The sequence below is a fragment of the Cornus florida genome, unplaced genomic scaffold (genome assembly GCF_030987335.1).
Source record: "Cornus florida cultivar Cherokee Brave unplaced genomic scaffold, ASM3098733v1 CherokeeBrave_3.0.0_Hap2_Chr08, whole genome shotgun sequence".
In the NCBI taxonomy this organism is placed as follows: Eukaryota; Viridiplantae; Streptophyta; class Magnoliopsida; order Cornales; family Cornaceae; genus Cornus; species Cornus florida.
In genome coordinates, this window is record NW_026775578.1 from 18,671,435 (window position 1) to 18,692,779 (window position 21,345).

A 21,345-nucleotide genomic window follows, 5' to 3' on the forward strand; every position below is an offset into this window, starting at 1 on the left:
GGTTTCATGTTTTCAATTTGCTTCATTTCCAAGCTTTCTGCAGAAAGCGCCATTGTTAGTTTCGTCCTAACTTGATTAACTGAGAGCAACTAAAAATTAATTAAAACTGAACTGTACCCATTCTGACTTTAGATACATACATACATATACATATATATATATACATATATACATATATATATATATAGATTTTAAGATTCATTTTCTCTATAAGGTTAGTCTGTGTTTCCTTCTGTGAGATTTTTTCTCACAGAAGGATATATATATATATGAGAGGAGAAAAAATCTCACAGAAGGAAACACAGACTAACCTTATAGAGAAAATGAATCTTAAAATCTAATTGTTAAGTGTCATCACCAATTATAATTATCATCATCAGTTTCAAATTAGAATCAAATAGCCATCGACGCTCTTATCAGTTGAAATATTGCTATAATTTTTTAGACGCTAGCACACAGTATACACAAAGAATATATAAACTCCATAAAGTTGCTTATCCAAATCCAAAAGCTACTGGCGTCAAAAATCAACCAAACAAGACAAATATCAATTCATTTCGTTGGATACTGTTTCAGATGTATAGCAGATGAACCTCTATAAAAAGTAAACTTGCCAAACTACATGTGTTTGCTAATAGCCCCACACATCTGAAGGACACTAGAAAGTCTAGACCCATGCACACACTCGGGAATATACTTTGTGAATCAAAACGTAAATATCTCAACAAAATTTTCTCTGGTACAATGATTCTCGATCAAGCAAAATAAATTATGGAACATCTTCATGGGGACCATATGCAAATGGTACCTCGTGTCAATGAATAAACCTACAAAAGGAACCATAACCTAACTCGACCAAGATGGTTCAGTTTAAGCGCATGGGACGGTCTACAGTGCAAAAGGCACTATATATCCCTCTTCAAGATCAAGCTGTTTTCACTTTACGAGAGGGAGGACGACGGAACAGACTGATGAGATCATCAAGACCCTGTTCAGCAACATGATTAGTGTGTTTATATTTAGCACGGTGAGGAAGGTTAGTAGAATAGACAAAAAGCCACAAATACGACAAATTTTTAATTGAAAGAAAATTTTGTGCAAGATTATAATAAGATCAGAAACTATACCCTGGTTGTGATAACAAGAAAACTGAAAAGGATTATCAGGTATGATCCCAACACTAGTAGCAAGAGCAAGTCGAATGTCACACTGGCAACCTGTAACAACACATCCACACTGTTACATCTCTGACAAATGACTTTTATTAAGTAATCATCTACTTTTTTTCTCCGAGACTATACTCAAATGACGTCTTGACCCACATGACAAATTTCCCTTTCTTCTTTGTTTGTGGTTGAGTGAGGCCTTTAGGCTCTGTTTGGTTGTCAAAAGCAGTGAGAGAAAGTAAAAGAATCCATTAATAAAATAAAAGAAAAATTCATCAGAATTCACCAAGTTTTCTCACTATTTCTTAAGAAAATTATTTCTTCTTTCCTTGGTGTTTTATTCCTCAGCTTTCTAAATTCTAACACAACCAAACAAGGTAAAATGAAAATTCCTTGTAATTTCTTTTTCCTTCCTGGTTCTGAGTTGAAATGGAACTTAGTACATCTAGGGAAAAATTTTGGACGGATTAACCACAACGATAATTGCAGACATGAACTACCTCAGCTCAGAGTAACTTGGGTCGAGAAACACGACCATTTCTATTACAATTCTATTAAAACAATATAGGTTGCTAGCTGGAAGACCCATGCACAGGTAAGTTTAGACACACAATTGAGCTAGAAGTAAAAGTCAAAGATAAGGTATTTAATTTCTCTTCATTACAATTCTAATCAGATGGTTTTAAAAGCGCAAGGAAAATTGGGATTAAGTTTTCCCCTACAAAATATGGGTTTTGTTACTTATCAAAAAAAAAAAAAAAAAAAAAAGGGTTTTGTCAAGCATGAGTACTTCTGAGGTTGGCAGGACTTGAAACACTTAGAAAAAGAAAGAATGAATGAAAGGGGAGGCAAAAAAGAGAATTCTGTCCACACACACACATACACACACACAGGGAGAGAGAGATACCTGATAAACGTAAAGCTTGGCACTTGTTGAATCATAGAAAGTGAACATCTCATCAAGCACTTCATGTTGCAGATTCACCTCAACGGTATGATCTGCTAATTCCTGCCATCCAATAGAAAGTGACACTGGTCAAAATCAAACAATGAAGTTAAGGAAACAGAAGATTTATATTGTATATGCATACTGGGTTCACTCCCCTTTTTGAGGGCTTTTAATGATATCTTACTTATCATAAAAAAAAAATTGTATATGCATAATACACACTCACATCTAGAGACAGAATGCAATTAGGTATTTTTGCTTCTCTTCTGCCAGCAACACGAGGAGGTGGATGAATCTTGAAACCAAAATAGGAGGAATACATGAGAATTGAAGGAACACGATCAGCCAGCCTGCCTGTTCATTGCGTGACAGAGATGCAGGAGGAGGAGCTTAGATGCAGGTATGTCTTAATGTGCAAGATTTTGAGAAAGTGAAGATTGGGCTAACAGATTACAAAGTGAGGTGGGTCTCAAAGTTGTAGGGCACTCAGCAGATAGATAGGTGGCTTGTTTGTTTGGAGGAAGGATGAAGATTGAACTGCCTAGTAACCCTTATAGCCTATGATGTACACAGTTTCACCTGTAAAATTAAGAATTTAGCGGCAGCAAATAAGGATGGCCAAGACATTTGGCAGGCTGAGTTAATGCAAGAGGAGGCGGTGGCATAGGATTAAAATGTTAAAGGAAGGGGTTAAGCATGCCAATGAAATGGAGGAGGTTGGAGACGATGAATCAGATGTGTATGCCTTTTTGATGAATCAGGGGCTGCTGATTACTTGACTCAGGGAATGGGAGTGAGTTTGTGAATTTGGCAGTAGGGCATATGCAGGAAATAAAGAAGCTGTGAGTACCAGTTCCGAATTGGCAAAGAAATGCAAGTGGATGCAGAAGAGACTAAGCCCATCATATGCCACCCATTGGCCATGGTTGTCCCCTCGAATAAGCAGAGGGTGGAATCCAGCACGGTTGAGAATGGCTCTGTAGGAGGGGAAGAATTGGGTTGGGTTTTAGCCAATATAGAGGAGGTGCATAAATGGCTTGGCATTATCCTACGAAGGGCAATAGAAGGAGGCTCAAAGGCTGTTTAAGTCCATAGACTCGAGTTGGAAGATTACAAAGGCGAGGAAGAAGAGCAAGGAGAAAAGGATACCTATTGGAAGAGAAGAGAGTTGAACAATCTGATGTTTTATGTTAATTATGAAGGGAATGGTGGAAGCAGAAAAAAAGAGCACTAAGAAGAAGGGTAGGGTATCATTGTTTATAAATGAAAATCCAAACATTTTCGTAGTATATTCCTGGATTGAATGATCCAAAAGGGTGCTTGTGTTGTTAGTCTTCAAGAAACAAAGATGGATTCCTTTTCCAGTGAAGTGGTGAAGAGTATCTAGGTGTAGAGATGATAAGGAATTAAGTTATTTCATTCCTAAACTTATTTGTGGACAATGGATCCAGATAGGTTTTATTGGGGGTTTATGAGCCTGTTGAGGGCACCAATAGTACACTTTGGGAAGATTTGGTAGGTTGCAGATGAGGGGACATGCCTTTGGTGCATTCAAGAAGGGCTTAAATGTGGTGAGATTCCCTAGTGAGTGGTCTACGAGTGAGTGAGTGACAGGTGTGATGACAGGGTTTTCTAACTTCATTGTCTTTCATTGCCTGATAAATCTTCCTTTTGAGAGGAGGTCAGGTTCAGATCTTCCAACATTATCCAGGTTGGATAGATTCTTGATATTGGTGGACCAGTAGTTCTCATGTGTGACACAGATGCCCTTGGCCACAAAAATTTTGTAACATATTCCCATTCTGTTAAGCAGTGGTGTACCAGACGAGGAAATGGGGTCTCTTGCATTTGAGAATACGTGGCTTAAGAATGATTAGTTTAGGGATAGAGTCAGAAACAGTTACAGAATTCGGGTACTATGAGCTTCACCATAGAACAAAAACTCAGGATGCTCAAAGCAGATTTGAAGAAATAGTATATATGGATATTAATAATTTAGAACCGAAGAATTCCAGGGCAATGGATGAGATCAAATGCTTGATGGGAAAGGAATTGAAGATTCAAGTGAAGACGAGAAGGTTAGGAGGGAGGGATGCAGAGGAATGCAGAGAGTGGAGGTAGAGAGGAGTGAACCATACTGATGGGATGAGATCGGGAGGAGCACTGTTCAATATATGAGCACTTGTATTCCAAGATTTCTTGGTGGAGAGGAACATTGAACAGATGGAGTTTTCTGGCAATATTAATTATTTAGAAAGATAGAACTCAGGCAGGAAAGACCATTCACTGAGGAGGAAGTGGTAGCCACTCCAAAGAGTTGTAACATGATAAATCTCCTGGATTTGGATGGTTTGATGATGACATTATTTCACTCGTGTTGGGATGTTGTAATAGCATATGTGCTCGACATTTTCAACTTATTTCATGAGCATGAGTTTTTCAAAAGATGCCTACCTCCTTTTTTCCATGTTTTTTTTCATCCCAAGAGAAGGAATTGTTATGGACTAGAAGGAATTTCTGCCTTTCAGTTTAGAGGATGGCATGCATAATCTCACAATTCAGGTACTGACTTTGAGGCTCAGGGTGGCCTGGTGATATGTGCAGTTATTGATTGTTGTAAAGGCACATGATCATATGCCTTTACAACATTCAATTTGCAAGCAAAGCCTAGCTTATTACTCAATTTACTCCTAATCATCCATATATTTCATTGAGAGGATGAACTTTAGCCCAAGAAGGAAAGAAAATATTATTTTGCGTAGTTTTCGAAGTTTTATGGGATATCATATTTGGATAAGGACATTCTCACCAACTAAGAAGCCTAAAACTTCACAAACATAATTGATGTTTTAGTAAAATGGAAACTTATACTAGAAACTAGGTACAAAAACAATTTGCTGCAACTAGCAACTTTACGCAGCATGGAAACACTAAAAAGGACTTTGTGTCCATGTCAGACCCAACACACCAATCATGTGTATCAGATATAAACTGAGTGAAAAATACAGATTTTTCCAAGTTCACACATGATCCAATGAGTTCCACATATTTATTTATTTTCTTCCTAAGGAATTAGTATAATATGCATACACACACATACATTAAGAGTTAAGGAAATGTTACTAATGGAACATGGAGTAATTATAGAGTATAAAAATCCAAAAACTTGGACCATTTAGAGGTCATTAGTGGAAGGCGTTGATAAAGGAGCAGAAGTCAGGTGCCTATGGAATATAAATTTCAAGTCATCAATTTGTTGCTTAAATTGGAAAACATGTAAAAATATGAACATGCAAGTAGTTAAATAACCATGCTGCACCATAACACGCATAACTCAGAAAACCCATAAAAATATATTAAATATATGTGCCACTGCCATGAACAAGAACAACAGAGGGAAAAAATAAATAAATAAATAAAGCCATCAAGTACGCAAATTGTAGGACTATATAAAAAAATAAAACCTTTTTCAAAGCCATGATGAACGGGTCATTCTTTGATAGAAATGGTGCCACTCGAGGAGTCTGTGACAAGAGATTCAACCACGATTTTACATAAGAGGGGTTGATAGCCAAGCTACTATTTTCTGTAAATATCTTGACGTTTTTTCCCTGGTGGCCATAGATATGCCTCTGCATATGTGTGAGAGAGACACAGAGAGAAAATTAGAGAATTAATCTTCTGATCCAATATAATATTAAAATCTACTTTGGCTGTAAAATTTAAATCCATATGCAAGATAGAATAAAATTCATGCGTGTTAAGTGTCATCAAAAGGTTACATTGCAGAATAACGAAAAATTCACATTAATGTGTCTGCAAAAGTACAAAGAAAGTTGAATAAAATATAAATTCATGCTTGCAACATGAGTACATATGTACATCCTTACACGTCCTTTTTCTTTATGCAGTTCAGACTTCGGACTTTGGCGAAATGCCTGTTTGAACAGGACATGTATACTCTAGTAACTTATTATGTATTAATTTTGACAAAAGTCATTTGTATCACCAGTCACCAATGTATTAGACTTCAAATGGCTACCAATCAATCCATCATAATTATGGTGTTATAAACAGGACTAACATACATGCATGACAAAGATAAAGCTACTAATGGGCCATTAAAAATCAATCTTGTCTAAGATCTACGGGGAACTTGCTAAAGAAAAAACACTAAAACAACCATCTCCAACCAAAGGCCATAAGATACCAAGACAAATCAAAAGAATGATAATGACACAGACAGTCAGCCATTTACATGACCACAATGAGATTTCTTTTTCAATTTTTAAGGGTTCTTGAATTATACACCCTTTCCATACATAATTTTAAAAAGCTTTATTAAAAATTGATTCAAGGTTTGCCACAAGGTGAAGCATTCCATATAATCATTGAGGCTTTTAAATTAGAGAAGCGTCTAGTTAAGCATATGCTTCATGTTTTGTTCCACCATGGCCAACAGGAATTACTTCTAATTCAGATAATACACATAGAAATCCTTACCGCCAGACTCTCAGCAACTAAATTGACACTTCTAATAATTGCAGCTTCGTTCACTAAGTCTCTGCGGAGAAAACCAAAGTCTCAGCAAACAGCCAACTGAAACAGAGTAGTCCGAAAAATAAGAAAACGAGAGTTTAGGTTACGAATAATTACCTGTTATCAGACAGACCTCCAGTGCTTTCTAGCAATTCAGGTGCAGTGGGAAGTTCAGAAAGTGTTGCTGCGGTAACTCTCAGCCTTGAAAATTGTTCATGCTCCCAGGCGACCTACAGCATATTAACACCTTCAGAAACTCATCTCAACAGATGAATTGTAAGGCAGAGGCATAGTTAAATGACTACATGCTTAACAGAACAGGAAGTATTCTGATGAACAATAAAAGTTATCAATTAGTTAAAAGCATAAAGCAGAAGGTAAACTCAATAGCTTCATGCTAACAATAAGTCACATCGTAATTTTTCTTCTTTTGGTAATGATCTTGGTGCATAATAGGCCAGACAGATAGAATAGGATTTGTAATGGAGAGCAATACTATTGTTTAAGAATTAATATGATGTTGAATTGTTGAAGGTGGCAATGAATGTAAATATGCTTGATTTCGTGTTTGATACCTTAGAGCTAATGGGAGTCCAAAGGACATAACTGTTTCATGTTCTCAAGTTATTACCATGTTCATGGTTTAATTTGAGTTCATATTCTCACAGGGGTTTCGGATGGCTTATCGACTTACTCGAGGATTAGAAATATTTATTTTCTTGTGCTTAAGACCAACTTTGAGCCCTAACTCTTCTGCTACGTTTGAGAAACCCTGCACAAAAATCCATCCGTTAACCATAAACCAGCACAATGCAATTTTTTGAGGTGTAACATAGCTCTAATTTTTTTCTTAATGAAGTAATATTTTCTTACTTCATAAATTTGCTTTATGTAGGCATTTTCTGGAGGTTTAGACACATGAATCCATAATTCATTGTCCCATGAGCCAATAGTATTCAAGCAAATAGCATAATCAATACTTTCACGCAAACGTTGATCGAAATTTCGAAGCCACTGCACAAGGTAAGATACAAACTAAGTAAATGAAAGAAGATAACAAGAACAATAAAATAGAAGTAACAAGTCCACCAGCAGAGCTAAGAACCTTGTGAGTTCCATTATAGTTGTAAGGTCCACCAGATGTTAGCCCAAAGAGTAAGTTGTACCTTCCTCTAGTATTAGGATTTGAATACAAAACAGAGAATAACCTAGCTATTTCAAGAAGTGCCACAATGCCACTTCCATTGCTATCACTTCCAACTGATAATGCCTACAAATATTAAAATTAAAAAATAAAAAGATCAGACCTACAAAAATTATAGAAATTGATTCAACCAAATTAATAAAATTTAGATACCGGTGTAGCCCCAAACGTGTCGTAAGATGCCACAATGGCAATTGTTGGTAGTTGATTTGAATCTCCATCTGCTTTCGATCCCGGCAACCATCCCTATCATAACCAAATGAACTATTGAAACCATCAATTCAACCAAGAATGAGCACCATTACTAGAATCTGCCAGATATATGCAGCGGTGTCCAGATCACCTATGCCCGTGTTTAAAAATTAGCTTAACTAGATGGCATGCAGACAGTATTCAGTAACAAATAGTGTATAAAAAACTCAGGCAAACAGTTTTGTAAAATCTATCATATTAAAACTGGGAAAAATAAGTATGTTATGTGTAAAAATAAGTCTGAAATCATGTCTGGTTAACGGATTTATTACAAATCTTAGTGTAATATCCTTAAATTAAAAAAAAAAAAAAAAAAGACTTTCTTACCTTAAATTTTTGGGTAAAGTGTATTAAACCCCCCTGAACTATTGGGGTATGTGCAAGAAACCCCCCTGAACTATAAAAGTTGCAAAAAACCCCCCTGAATTATTGAGGTATGTGCAAGAAACCCTCCTGAACTATAAAAGTTGCAAAAAACCCCCCTGAACTATTGGGGTATGTGCAAGAAACCCCCCTGAACTATATATCTTTTTGCAGTTTACTCCATACGTGCGAATTGATTGACTGAAAGGGACGATGAAGCCGAGGAATTTGTGGCTGGGATCAGAGTGGTAGATGTCGTCTGAGGAGTGTTTGGATAAACCAAGGAATCTGTTGCTGGGATCGGTGAGTCTCCTGTCATAGCTCCATCATAGCCGTTGCACCACCCACCAGATTCGTCGGCCATATATATCGCACTTCTTTGCACCGTTGCGTTAGCCCATCGCCGTAACTGCCTTGCCCGCCGTTCAGCTCACCTTGCTCGCCGGTCCATTCCACTGTCCATTCCAAGCTCGCCAGCACATTCCTCCATCTCCATAGCCGAGCACTACGCCGTTCGTGTTTCGAGCACACAGCTGCCCACAGTTCACCTCCGAGCCCACCTTGAGCTCGCCGCCGCCTCCACAGTTCACCGCCGAGTCAACCGAGCTTTCATCACAGCCGAGTCCTCCGCGCACAAGCCGCCATCATCCGAGACCGAGCCATCCCGCCGACCTCGGATTTCTTTGTTCTCTTCTCTCTATCTCTCTCTCTCTAGCTCTCTGTTTTGGGTTGTGTTGAGTGAAAAACATCTTTTGGCAGAAAAAAAAAATGTAAGAAGTGTATAAGTTAAAACGACGCAGTGTGTTACAAGGGTAAACTGGTCTTTCAAAATTTTCGGTGCCGGAAGCTGATGTCATGGGGGTAAATTGCAACAAAATCATAGTTCAGGGGGGTAAATTGCAACAAAATCGTAGTTCAGGGGGGTTTTTTGTAGTTCAGGGGGGTTTCTTGCAAATGACCAATAGTTCAAGGGGGTAAATTGCAACAAAATCATAGTTCAGGCGGGTTTTTTGTAGTTCAGGGGGGTTTCTTGCAAATGACCAATAGTTTAAGGGGGTTTAATGCATTTTACCTTAAATTTTTTTATAAGAAAAAAAAACTAAAAAAAAAAAATCGAAATCAACTTCAAGGATACTTGCTTCAAAAAAGTATCTTATAACTTCAAGGACATCTTTTAGAAGTAAACAACTTTGCTTTCATCAGCGAAAAGGAAAAAGACAACTCACAGATAATTGTATTTAAATATAACTTCTATACACTGCGAGGTAATTCAAGAGTACAATCAATCACAAATATTTCCTCATACTACCATAAACTTTTCAGTATGACCAATCACTCCCAATAAAAAGGGTAAAACCATCAGCAAAAAGGAAAAAAACAGATTTACAGATAACTGCATATCAATATATGCAATCAATAAGGTAATTCAAGAGTACAATCAATCACAAATAGTTCCGCATGCTAACATAAAATTTTCAGGATGACCAATCACTTCAATAAAAACAATAAAGTTGATCCTGGACCTGGATGTTTGTGATGGTGGGAGATGCAAGTTTCTTAGGTTCTGGTGCTGAGACAACAAGCTTATATCTGAAATATTTCAAAACAAATATGAGATGAGCACACTGACAAAAACAACATTCCTTATCAACATCTCAAAAGAATATCCAACTAGGAGAAGCATACGACTGAGAATATGTTAAAAACCTCTACAAAGCTAATTATAATTTACATGTAGAAACATATTTATATTACTATCAATGACTAAAAGACAGATTGAGTTAAAATCAATCTACAAATTGTCAACAACATGTCAATACAGATGAAGTCATGAATGATTATTTTGTAAACATATAAAATCAGCTACCAGAGGGCGAGCCTTGGTGCAACGGTAAGGTTGCTTCACGGTGGCCCGGAGGTCGCGGGTTCAAAACAAGGAAATAACCTCTCCGCAAGCGGAGGTAAGGCTGCATACATTTGACCACCACACCCAACAAGACCCATGATGACGGGAGCCTCGTGCACTAGGCTAGCCCTTATAAAATCAGCTATCAGGATAAAAGGATAAATAATATGACAAATAATAATACGGTTAGCAACAACTGTAAAAGCAAAAACTCTTGAGTTCATGGAAAAGCAGTAGCTGCTCTTGGCATTAACACGCAAGCAAGATTATACGTTGCCCTCTTTACTGCATTTTAACTCCTTAAAACCGGTTATAGTAAATTACAAAGCCATACGTCCAAAGTTTATATGTATCTTGCCTTTTTCCTGTTCAAATTCTTTTCACTCTTGAAACAAGTTCTTTAAAATATTTACTCCAGTAACATTTTCTTCTAATTTGCATTATTCTCAAACTACACAGACAGCTACAAATTCAAGAACCTATGGTCCCACTTGGACACTTAAAATATTACAAATCTTCCCTCTCTTTTTTCAAGCAAAGCACAAAAGACCTTAACAATAGCACAGCGAAATCTCAACAGATTTATAACATGGAAACACAATGCAGCACACTCAGAAGGAGGTGTGATTCTGTTAACCACTTGTGCAGCATCATTGCCGTTTGCCACCAGCGAGGATGTGGGAAAAAATCGGAAGAAGAAGAAAGAAGTGCATATAGTATACAATTGAGCAATTTTCCAAATGTAAGACAAATAATTAATACCCAAAAAGGCCTTTGTAAGAAGGATCACACATAAACTGAGCTGTTCTTGACGCTCAACTCGACTCAGCTTGAATATTGGTAAATATTGGCACATTCAATATCATCCGGTCAACTATGGGAGTGAGTTCAAGACTAAAATTTAAGCTTGGTTAACAAAAGTATAAGAGTCATGTAAGATTTTTGAATTTGCTTAAATTTTAAAATTTATGAAATTTTAGTCCTTTAATTCTCCAGTTTTAAAAAGAGATGGTAGTGACGTTTCAGTGTGAGCACCCCCTGTGCACGGGCAGGCCCAGGTGGCTGAGTGTACCTGCAGTTAAGCTCCCTTTGGCACTATTCCTTTTATAAAAAAGGAAAGGAAAAAGAACAAAAGATGGCACAGGAATCATTATATCAAAGTGCATAATCTTGAGCATGTGAAGGCCACAATTATGCTCATTTCTTGTTTGTGTTGATTTCTAATGCATTGTTTGTGTTTATCATTGTCTATGTCACCTAGAAAAATACGAAAGCGAGGTAAAAAAAACGAAAAAGATATAGTAAATTGTTTGAACTAACATTTTATTCTAGATTTAAATCGATAGAGTGCCAAAAACATTTGGGACAGAAATAATCCCTCATAAGAAGACAAGTATTTCATCACCCTTATAAATAAATCCAATTTATAAAAGGTGGGAGTTTAAATAATATACAAAATAATTGTCCACACTTGGGATAGAGCTACAAGGTCCCATAAAGAGGATAAACAGAGATGACAGATTATTTAGGATATGTTCAATATTAAAACTACATAGAGTATAACGAGAAGCTTCTTCGACCTATTAAATTTTGAAAGTAACAACTGATAATTTAGGCTATATTCCCTTTGCCTCGTCTTTCATTTTACTATACAAATCCCTCTTTTTAAGAAAAATGTAAAAGAAAGGCATCATCTCTCCCTCCCTAAATGTATCAAAGCCAATAATCGGACAAATCGGTTGCAAAAATACTTATTATATATATATATATATATATATATATATAAACAAGTACGATGTCAATTATTATTTTCACTAAAACCATTACTGTGATAACATAACACAAGAAATTTCCAACTCCAATAGTAAATTAAGTTTGATAAAAATAAATTCACGAAACATTTCTGGACAAACAAGTTTGAAGTCATGTTGACACAACATTCAAACAATAGAACCAAATTTATCTGATCATAATAAATACACTAGTAATCTATGATACATCCAGATATGTATGATTTCAGATGACTTGAAATGCTAATTCAAAATTTATCAACTAACCCTCCAGTTGTTGCAGTAGCAGGCTGACCAGTAGCATCATTTATCTTGACATCAGCTAAGACAGCTTTAATATTGTCATCCTCGAAAGCAAAATACACTGGATACTGTAAAAAGATAGAACTTCATCAAAATAACTACTTTGATAACATCACATAAGGGGAAAAAAAAGAGTAAGCAAATAAAAAGTAAAGTGCAACAATTTCAATTTCTGATTTCCACATTAAACCATCAATTAGTAGGACATGACAAGAAATCAGACTTACACAAGGAATGGCATTTACAGTTGCCAATTCCAGTTCTTTCCTGATAACATTTGGAAGTAAAAAAGCAAATATTCCAAATTTGCAGCTGACAAATTTTGCAACAAATTTCTTTAAATATACTATGAAAATCAATATTTAGTATTTCATAAATTACTTAAAGCCAAAAAAAATTCCTCTTTTTTAATAAGTGAAATTTCATTAAAAAGCACAAAAACGGGGCAGAAATATGCACACACAATAACTAGGCTATATAAAAAGTAAAAAAAAAAACTGTACTCTCATCTCTTCAAAAAGATCTACAAAAGAATTAATGACCAAGAAGCTCCTTATGATAAAAAATATAAAGAGCTCAGAGCAATATGCTATAGAAACCAGACAGGGTACTCCACTCCTTCAAAAGCCCTCTTATTTCTCTCATACCATATGCTTTACCTACGACAAAGAGGTGCTACATATCAAATCTCTCTAGGTCTTCTTTACACTCTACCACCTCCCATGTGACATCCCATGTCACCTGGGGAGAGAATTTGTTGGCACCTATATGTGCGGATGTCTCCTATCTGTGTAGATGCGTTTTGAAAACCGGGAGTATTGAAAGTGTGTAAAGCGGCCAATATCTACATAGCGGGCCAGGTTGTGACAAATGGTATCAAAGCCAATCCCAAGCCTGAAATGAGGGGAGTGTGCACAAGCCCATGAAGGTCTGGCCAGCAAGGACATTGGAAACTATGACCACGGAAAGATGCCTCTTAACTGCATAGACACGTTTTGAAAACCATGACCAAGGAAAGAGTGCAAAATGGACAATATCTACACAACGAGATGGGCCGTGACATCCCAACCAGTAAGCATCGCTCCACCGAGCTAGGAATGTCCCATTGAACTCCAAAGAGGGCTAAAAGCAAAGCCCTCGAATATCTCACCATCTGAAAATGCAATAAAAATGGCTAAACTGATTCTTCATCCGTCTAGCACACCTAACAATAGTCTTGTGTTCCTTCAATAAATTATCCAAGATCAAGACCTTCCTGATAACTACCATCCACCCAAAGAACACAACTATCAAATGAGTCTTTGCGTGCCAAATAGCCCCCAAGGAAACCCCCTACCAAAAAAACCCGCCATTGAGCACTTGTAGTATGCTCTCACCTCAAATAACCCACCTTGATACCATCCACCTGAAATTCATCCTTGTCACCTTACTGAAAGCCTAATTATACAATATCTCAAAGGGTACACTAATTTTATCAACCTTTCAATCCAAAAGAGGCCTATGAAACAGAATATCCCACGCCAACCTACTCTCCATGGATCTCCTAAGTCCACGACCAAGTTGTAAAGATCGCCTATCAACTGCAACCTTTAAAGAGACAGCAAGGATTAAGATGAGGGGACTTCACCAAACACTAATTCAGCAAAAATCAAGGTTGTAAAGATAAGGATCCTATATAATATCATCAGATTATAGAATCAGACCAAGAATTCGTAAATTTAACAAATTGAGGGGAAAAGACTTGAACAATATGCATAAACAAATAATTTCAGATAATAGAACTAGAACAAATTACAAGTCTAAAACGCATAAAAAAATACAGAAATATTATTACAAATATACTGATTTGGAATACGAACTTAAAATAGGTAATGGTGGTTGAGTAGACTCCATTTACACACGAAGGCGGAAAAGTAAAGCTACAAACATTAGACAGTTAGCTGGAAAGAAAGCAAATGCAGAATCTTAAGCCATGGGAAATTTGATATATGAAATATGACACGTTGTAAAGCCATTGAAGCACAGTTGAGCAAGAACAGCATCTGAAGAGGATACGTGAGTTGGGTGTCTATTCTTGCCGGTGGGATGAGGGGCAGAGGATAACAAATAATGAAGACTTTAAGTGAGATTTAAACAACAGGAACAATAATTACCAAAACAAAGAGAAGCAATAGAATGATTGTTTCACTCACAGGGATGTTGGCATGTATAAGTAACCGTTCCAATTCCACCAATATGTTCCTTATAAGTTCTTTTCCAAGTCCTTGATCACCTCCATCCATATTGGCTCTGTTTTCGGAGCTAAACATCCGAGGCAGCAATAGTAATAAACCACCTAACGGCCGTCTTTGTCCAATGTATTCTGCCATACGGTTGCCAAAAAGATAACAATCCTGATCAGATAATAAAAAAAGAAAAATCTTAAAAATCGGCTGAACAGATAATGGTGCTACAAGCCTACAAGCCAATTAGGTCTCAAAATAGTAGAGTTGCTTAAAATCCATTTTCATACCATATTAATAAAGAAATCCAAAGAAAAAATAAAAGGAAAAGGAAAAAAAAATCAAACAGTACAAGCGCTCCACATCGTTTGAAAATCCTGACAGTAGTAAAAGTTTCAAATCATTGTTTTTCTTTTTCCTGAATTCTATAGGACGGGAGGAAAGGGGAAGGCACATTGTACATTCTGAGACTTGTCAGCTTAAGTGAGAGGTATACAAATGCAAAAAGTTAACTATTTCTATGATGCTATGTTCAGTAGCATGAAGTTGGTGCTTTGGAATTGGAATTGGAATTGGAGAAAAATCAGTTCAAACTATGATGCTACATTTGGTAGCATGGAATTGGTGCCTTGGTACCATGCTATGTTTGATAACATGTAATTGGTGCCTCATAATTGGAATTGGAATTGGAGAAAAATTAGTTCAAACTACAATGTTATGTTTGGTATCATGGAATTGGTGACTTGGAATTGGAAATGGAGAAAATATTGTTTTTAAGTTCCATGCTACCAAACATAGCTTGAATATCTTTAATCCAATAAGCTATTGACAATTTTTATCTTTGCTATATCATATTGATGAATTATGATTAATTTCTATTACCCTTGCATACTAAGAGTGTCAAACTACGGTAACTAGGGTCTAATTAACAGTTGCACATACTTGAAGCTCAAAAAAAAAAAAAATTTGGAATCTAATTCAAATGAACAACATATTAAATCAATCCACGTACAATGAATTTGAACCACCACTATATCCCAGTAAACACGGATTAGGTACTACTGTTCACACAAACGAACAGAAAGCTAAGTAATATTGATGGGATAGGGAGAATTATACCTCTAATGAAAGTGAGGTTCAGTTCACGAACAGGAAGTATGACAACTGTGCGTGAGAGATCTGTGCCAGGGGCGAAGAGCGAAGAGCCGGCGTGGTGATTGAGAGAGGCGAAGCGAGATCCGAACGGGACGCCGGCGAGATCGTACTGAATGAGGCGATAGACGTCGACGACGGCGGCGGCGTCGAGGACCTCTACGCAGGCGACTAGCATGAAGACCAGTGCGATCATGGAGTACACTGACTCGAAAACATCGCGCCCGCAAGCTTTCCTCGGAGTCGCCATTGACGGACAGAGGGAGACTGACTTTGATCTCTAGGGTTTTTTTAGCCGTAGGTTTGATTGATCTGAAATAGTAATAGTAAAGAATGTGTCTTGAGTTGTGGAGTGTGGGTGTTTGTTATGTCAGGGGATCACAGTGGAACTAATGAAGTAGGGATTCTCTCTAGTGCGGTTGCCATCTTAAATCAAAAACAAACAATCAATCATTACTGTTCTTATGAAGATTAAACTTTAAAACCATTGTATTATTGTGTATATAAATGGATAAATTATAAACCCCTCTCTTGGAAATACAACATAGTACATGTATTTATTTATGCTAATAAAAGAGATAAACATGTAGATGTTTGTAATTTTTTCTTTTAAAAAAAAAAATTTTTATGCAAACAATTCTTTGATTGCGTGAGTATCAATTAGAAAAACAAAAAAATTTGTGCCACTGTCTAACTTTTAGTACTGATACTATGTTTCATGTACTAAATAAATGAAACTGATTTTTTAGTGTGAATTTTTTTTATAAATTTTCCTTGTTAACATCAGCATAAAACAGTTAATATATATTAAAGATGAATTATACTTACATCAATAAAATAGAAAAAAAAAAAAATGCTAGATTTGCTATTTTTGGTTTCAATCAATAAAAAAGATGTCAAAGGATTTTTGTATTCAACAAAATATGTGACATGAGATGTCCTAATTTTAGTAATCAACAAGGAAGTCCATTCAAACATACAATGTGTGTGTGTATATATATATTTATTTGAGTTTGGTGAACCAAACAGGCTTGGTTATTTGTTAATTAACTGTTGATTTTTGATCAAAACATAGATCTTCCTTTTATGAACTTCTCATGGATCTTGTAATAAATTTTCCATTCATATCCGCCACACAATGAATTTTACAGACAAACAATTTAGAAATTTCATTTTTGTATTGTAACATTGTTTTATTAATTACATTATTTGTATTAAATAAATACTAAACACATATAGTGATTCTATTTATTTATATAAATATGTCTACGTTTAATCAGAATTTAAAATGAAAAGGGGATACCACTTGATTTTTCACTATAAAAATAAATTTATATTTTCAAAAAATTTAAAAACATTAGTTATACTCACATCGAAAATTCACTGCAATTATTTGGTGCAATAATTATTTTAATTGTACAAAACATTTTAGTTTATGATAAATACAACTTCCCCAAAAAAAAAAAAAAAAAATTAAATGTGTTAAAAGGGGAAATATACACTACGTATATATATATTTTGGTAAATGTGTAAAATGCATCATTTGTTGACGTAGTTGGTGAAAAGATTCTAATATAGGGGAGGTTAATGTAATTTTTAGGAAAGAAGGGGAGGTGCATTGAATGAACATTGCTAAACAGTGTCCTCCGAGATTGAGATATCCAGAGCAGCGAAGGGTTCGCCGCAAGGAAAAAAACGAAAGGGTATACCGCCACCGCCGCTGAATACTTAGAGGTTCATTCCTACGACACAACTTGCACTGCCTTTTCAACTCGTTAATTAAATATACGGACAAAAGAGTGCCTTTGAGCCGCATCTAACACCGTCTGATCTCTGCCTCTCTCTTTTCCTTTGCGTTCTTTGCATTCGAAGTCTGAGTTCTCTGCTTAGGGTTTTCACATCTGCAGGTACCTCCCTTCACTTTTCCCTTTTTTTGTCCTCTTTAATTAAGTGCACTTGTTTAGGGTTTACTGCTTTCGGAAATTGTTAATTCTGTGGTTGAATTGTTTTTTGCTTCTCTTCACGCATAATCACGTGTGGGTTTGCTAATTACTGTTTTTTTTTTTGGCTGATTGGTGTTCATTCAGTCATTCTATAAAGCAAAATGAGCTCAAATTGCCTATCATACTTGTACTGTAGAACATACATTGGTGTTTTAATGTGGGCATTGTGGTTCTGAGTTATTGGGTCTGAAGCATGTCATTTTGTGTGTGAGATAGGATATACCAATATGTAAGAATTGATTAAATATGACCTTATTTTTTGGTTTTATATGTGCTGTTCTCACTTCTCATTGGGTAGAATTCAGAATGGCTGAGGAAGAACAAGAAACAACCAGAGAAAATAGTCCAGAGGAAAGGAATCCAAAATCAAATGATGAAAGGGTAGAAAGTCGACAAAATAAAAGGAAGAAGCGATTGTTAGAGGAATCTGCAAAAGCTGACAAGCGTGGAGTTTGCTACTTGAGTCGGATTCCCCCACACATGGATCCTTTAAAGCTTCGTCAGATTCTCTCTCAGTATGGAGAAATACAAAGAATTTATCTTACACCTGAAGGTTATTTAGTTGTTTTGCTGTTCTGTTCTTTTTCATTTTTGTTTTCCTATGCGATTTTTCTTCTGTTCTTTTTGGTCCAAATTATCTCTATTCACTTCTTTGCAGGAGACCAATTGATCAATGTTTTCTGTGCAATCACTTGTTTTTGTGTTTGACTCGAAGTGTATTATGCTTTTTTCCCCCCTCTTTTTTTGGGTCAATTAATGGCCTTCTATTGATTTACATCACAGATCCTGCAGCTCAAGTACATCGTAAACGGGCTGGTGGATTTCGAGGTCAACAATTTTCAGAAGGGTATGTGTAATTACCAAGTATTCTGAATGCTTTATGTCTTGGAACAACTTCTATTTATTAAGTATTGCAGGACTCATAACAGGTTTCATTTACTCATAGTAAAGATTGTCTGTCAACTTTTTATAACCAAAGGTCGAATACATAGTTTCTTTAAATTTTCTTTAATATTATGTTAATTCATTACATGCTATTACTGTAATTATATGACTGCTTTTGGTGTGTATGTAGGTGGGTAGAATTTACCAAAAAGAATGTTGCAAAGAGAGTTGCTAAGATGTTAAATGGTGAACAAATCGGTATGTATATTTTATCGGAATGTTTTGTCAAACCTTTGTCTTTTATCTTGTAAAGTTATTTATTTATTATTTTTTATCATAACCGTGTTAGCATATTGTTGCCCCGAATTTCATGCCTTCATCTCAGAGAATGATTTAAACATTCTGCTCTTTAATTATTGAAACGGCATAAGTGGCAATTATGAAAAAAGAAGAAGAAATGGCATAAGTGGCCTGTGACAGTGGACCAAATTGATTCGGTACATTGAGTATGATTTTTTGTATGTCATTGAATTATTTTATGTGCTTCATACCACACATCCTAGTGGCAAACAGTCTAATGGCTTGTGGATTTGAAGTTTGTTCTGACTATTGTATATTAACGAATTTAACGCTGAGGCCATATCATGTTCTTACATATGCTTCATAACTCAAGTCAAATGATTCAGTCATTTGCATTTTCTTTTATGCACCTTCTAACAATCAGCTTGTACAACTTGAACTGCCTTCCTTTTTTCTCATTGTAGCCAGTAAGTTATGTAATTGAAGTTCCGATTTCATGTTTAATTTATCTTTAGGTGGGAGGAAGAGATCATCATTCTATTATGATCTTTGGAATATCAAGTACTTGAGTAAATTCAAATGGGATGATCTTACCGGAGAGATTGGTATGAAACTCTTCAAATTGTGTGATGTTATATGATCTTGTGTGTAAGCAGCCCCATTACCTAATTGAGATTTTTGTAATATTGTAGCATACAAGAATGCCGTTCGAGAGCAGAAACTAGCATTAGAAATTTCTGCTGCTAAGAGGGAGCGAGATTTCTACCTCTCTAAAGTTGATATGTCCCTCGCTTTGAGTTCTATAGAAGAACGATTAAAGAAGGTACGGACTATATTTTCTGGATAATATGGGTTGGCTGTTCATTGGAAACAACCGGCTTTCAATTGTAATCATCCCTAAATTTATATTAATTCATCGTCTAATGCATTTGACCATAGTAAGTTTGCACTATTTCGATTGACATGGTTCTTTGATTAGTAAGATTTCATGTAGCTGCTTGGTTGGGTTGAACTGCTAAAAACCAACTTAAATGCTGTCAGGAAAACTCTATCAATTGTGAATTGAAAATTATTGACAGGTATACAACTAAAATTATTGACAGGTATATGACAATTATATTCCCAAGCACTAATCAGGATCATGATTGAAATTTAATAAATCTTAGTGGCTTTAGTGCATTTATGTTTTGTATAACTAAAATGGGAAAAGAAATTGCAAATCTTGTAAAACCAGGTCACTTAAAAACGATTCAAGAACTGAACATAAAGTATCACAGAATTGAAAACACATACAAATGTGTGCACATAGTAAAATGAAAGGGGTGTGTATATGCACACACGTGTGAATGGTCCTTGTGTAATTATATTTTAGCAAATATTTTTATCCAAACTTGTTTCCAGAATAGAAAAACAAAAAGATTCTTCATGGTATAAAAAGTATGTAATTACGTATCTATTTTTTTTCTTAATAATAAAAAATACTTTACCTCACCTGCACTGCTGCACAGCACTGCCATGCCATATGTTTGTAATAATGAATCCATAGTTAAAATGCATCATCAGGGCTTTCTCAAACTTTGGGGTTTTTACTTTTCATTCATAACCATTCTGGATGTATTACTTTCATAATTTGAAGTCAAATATGTTTTGATTGATTTGTTTACTGCTCATGATTATAAGACCAAAAATTTGTGTCAATCCGGAAAGTATTCGATGATTTTTTGGGGGCATATAACAAGCATTGTTTCTCCCAGTAGCAAATTTAAATTCGACATGATCTGCTTTTCTTTGATTCTCCAGAAGAGAAAAGTGCAAGAAGAGTCCGGAGCAACTTCTGAGATCCCCAGTGGCCAGCAGGCACCAAAGGTGATTCGCCAATTCCGACAGACACAACCAGTTGCAGATAATGCTGGAGAAAGAAAACGTCGACTTTCTAAAGACATTCTTGCTGGAGTGAGTGTTTTCTGTTTTTAGGCATCACCTCATCTTATATCTGGGTTTTGGATATGTTAATTCAAGCTATACCATATGCCCTTTGCAGGTATTTGGTGGTTCTTAGTGGAGTTTGTGTATGGAGGATATGCTTCCAATCCATGATGTTCCAACGACTTTCCCGAGTACCTCATCTTCAATTTTGTCAGCTGTCGTGTACGGATTTTGAACTATATATATTTGGCAGTCCAGTTGATTGTCATGAGTCGGAGGATCTAATTCTGGCAGATACTGTGAATCATACATTTTTGTGTTTTGTAAGACATTATAATCTGAGATAAGATTTTGACAATTTTTTTTTCCTTCAAAATTTATCTGG

At 35.9% G+C, this 21,345-nt stretch overlaps 2 protein-coding genes across 5 annotated transcripts; one reads left to right on the forward strand and one right to left on the reverse strand.

Moving 5' to 3' along the window:
• Nucleotides 1-527: 527 nt before the first annotated feature.
• Nucleotides 528-16,301, reverse strand: LOC132270556 (uncharacterized). 2 transcript variants are annotated; one of them, XM_059771735.1, is made up of 14 exons: nt 15,814-16,301; nt 14,665-14,834; nt 12,437-12,540; nt 9,997-10,063; nt 8,012-8,104; nt 7,760-7,924; nt 7,528-7,668; nt 7,349-7,426; nt 6,772-6,884; nt 6,619-6,679; nt 5,580-5,747; nt 2,074-2,175; nt 1,128-1,217; nt 528-988 (listed from the first exon to the last, which is right to left on the reverse strand). In XM_059771735.1, the coding sequence occupies exons 1-14, from the start codon at nt 16,094-16,096 to the stop codon at nt 926-928; spliced, it is 1,698 nt and encodes a 565-aa protein (XP_059627718.1). In that variant the 5' UTR covers nt 16,097-16,301; the 3' UTR covers nt 528-925. The 2 variants fall into 2 exon arrangements, with proteins under 2 accessions (XP_059627718.1, XP_059627719.1); XM_059771736.1 differs by having other exon boundaries at nt 14,665-14,865; nt 15,814-15,950.
• A 1,136-nt stretch (nt 16,302-17,437) lies between these two features.
• Nucleotides 17,438-21,336, forward strand: LOC132270561 (pre-rRNA-processing protein ESF2). 3 transcript variants are annotated; one of them, XM_059771740.1, is made up of 9 exons: nt 17,438-17,580; nt 17,719-17,753; nt 18,148-18,402; nt 18,633-18,696; nt 18,925-18,992; nt 19,550-19,639; nt 19,727-19,857; nt 20,835-20,987; nt 21,076-21,336. In XM_059771740.1, the coding sequence occupies exons 3-9, from the start codon at nt 18,156-18,158 to the stop codon at nt 21,091-21,093; spliced, it is 771 nt and encodes a 256-aa protein (XP_059627723.1). In that variant the 5' UTR covers nt 17,438-17,580; nt 17,719-17,753; nt 18,148-18,155; the 3' UTR covers nt 21,094-21,336. The 3 variants fall into 3 exon arrangements, with proteins under 3 accessions (XP_059627723.1, XP_059627724.1, XP_059627722.1); XM_059771741.1 differs by having other exon boundaries at nt 18,155-18,402; XM_059771739.1 differs by having other exon boundaries at nt 17,438-17,753.
• The last annotated feature ends 9 nt before the right edge of the window (nt 21,337-21,345 follow it).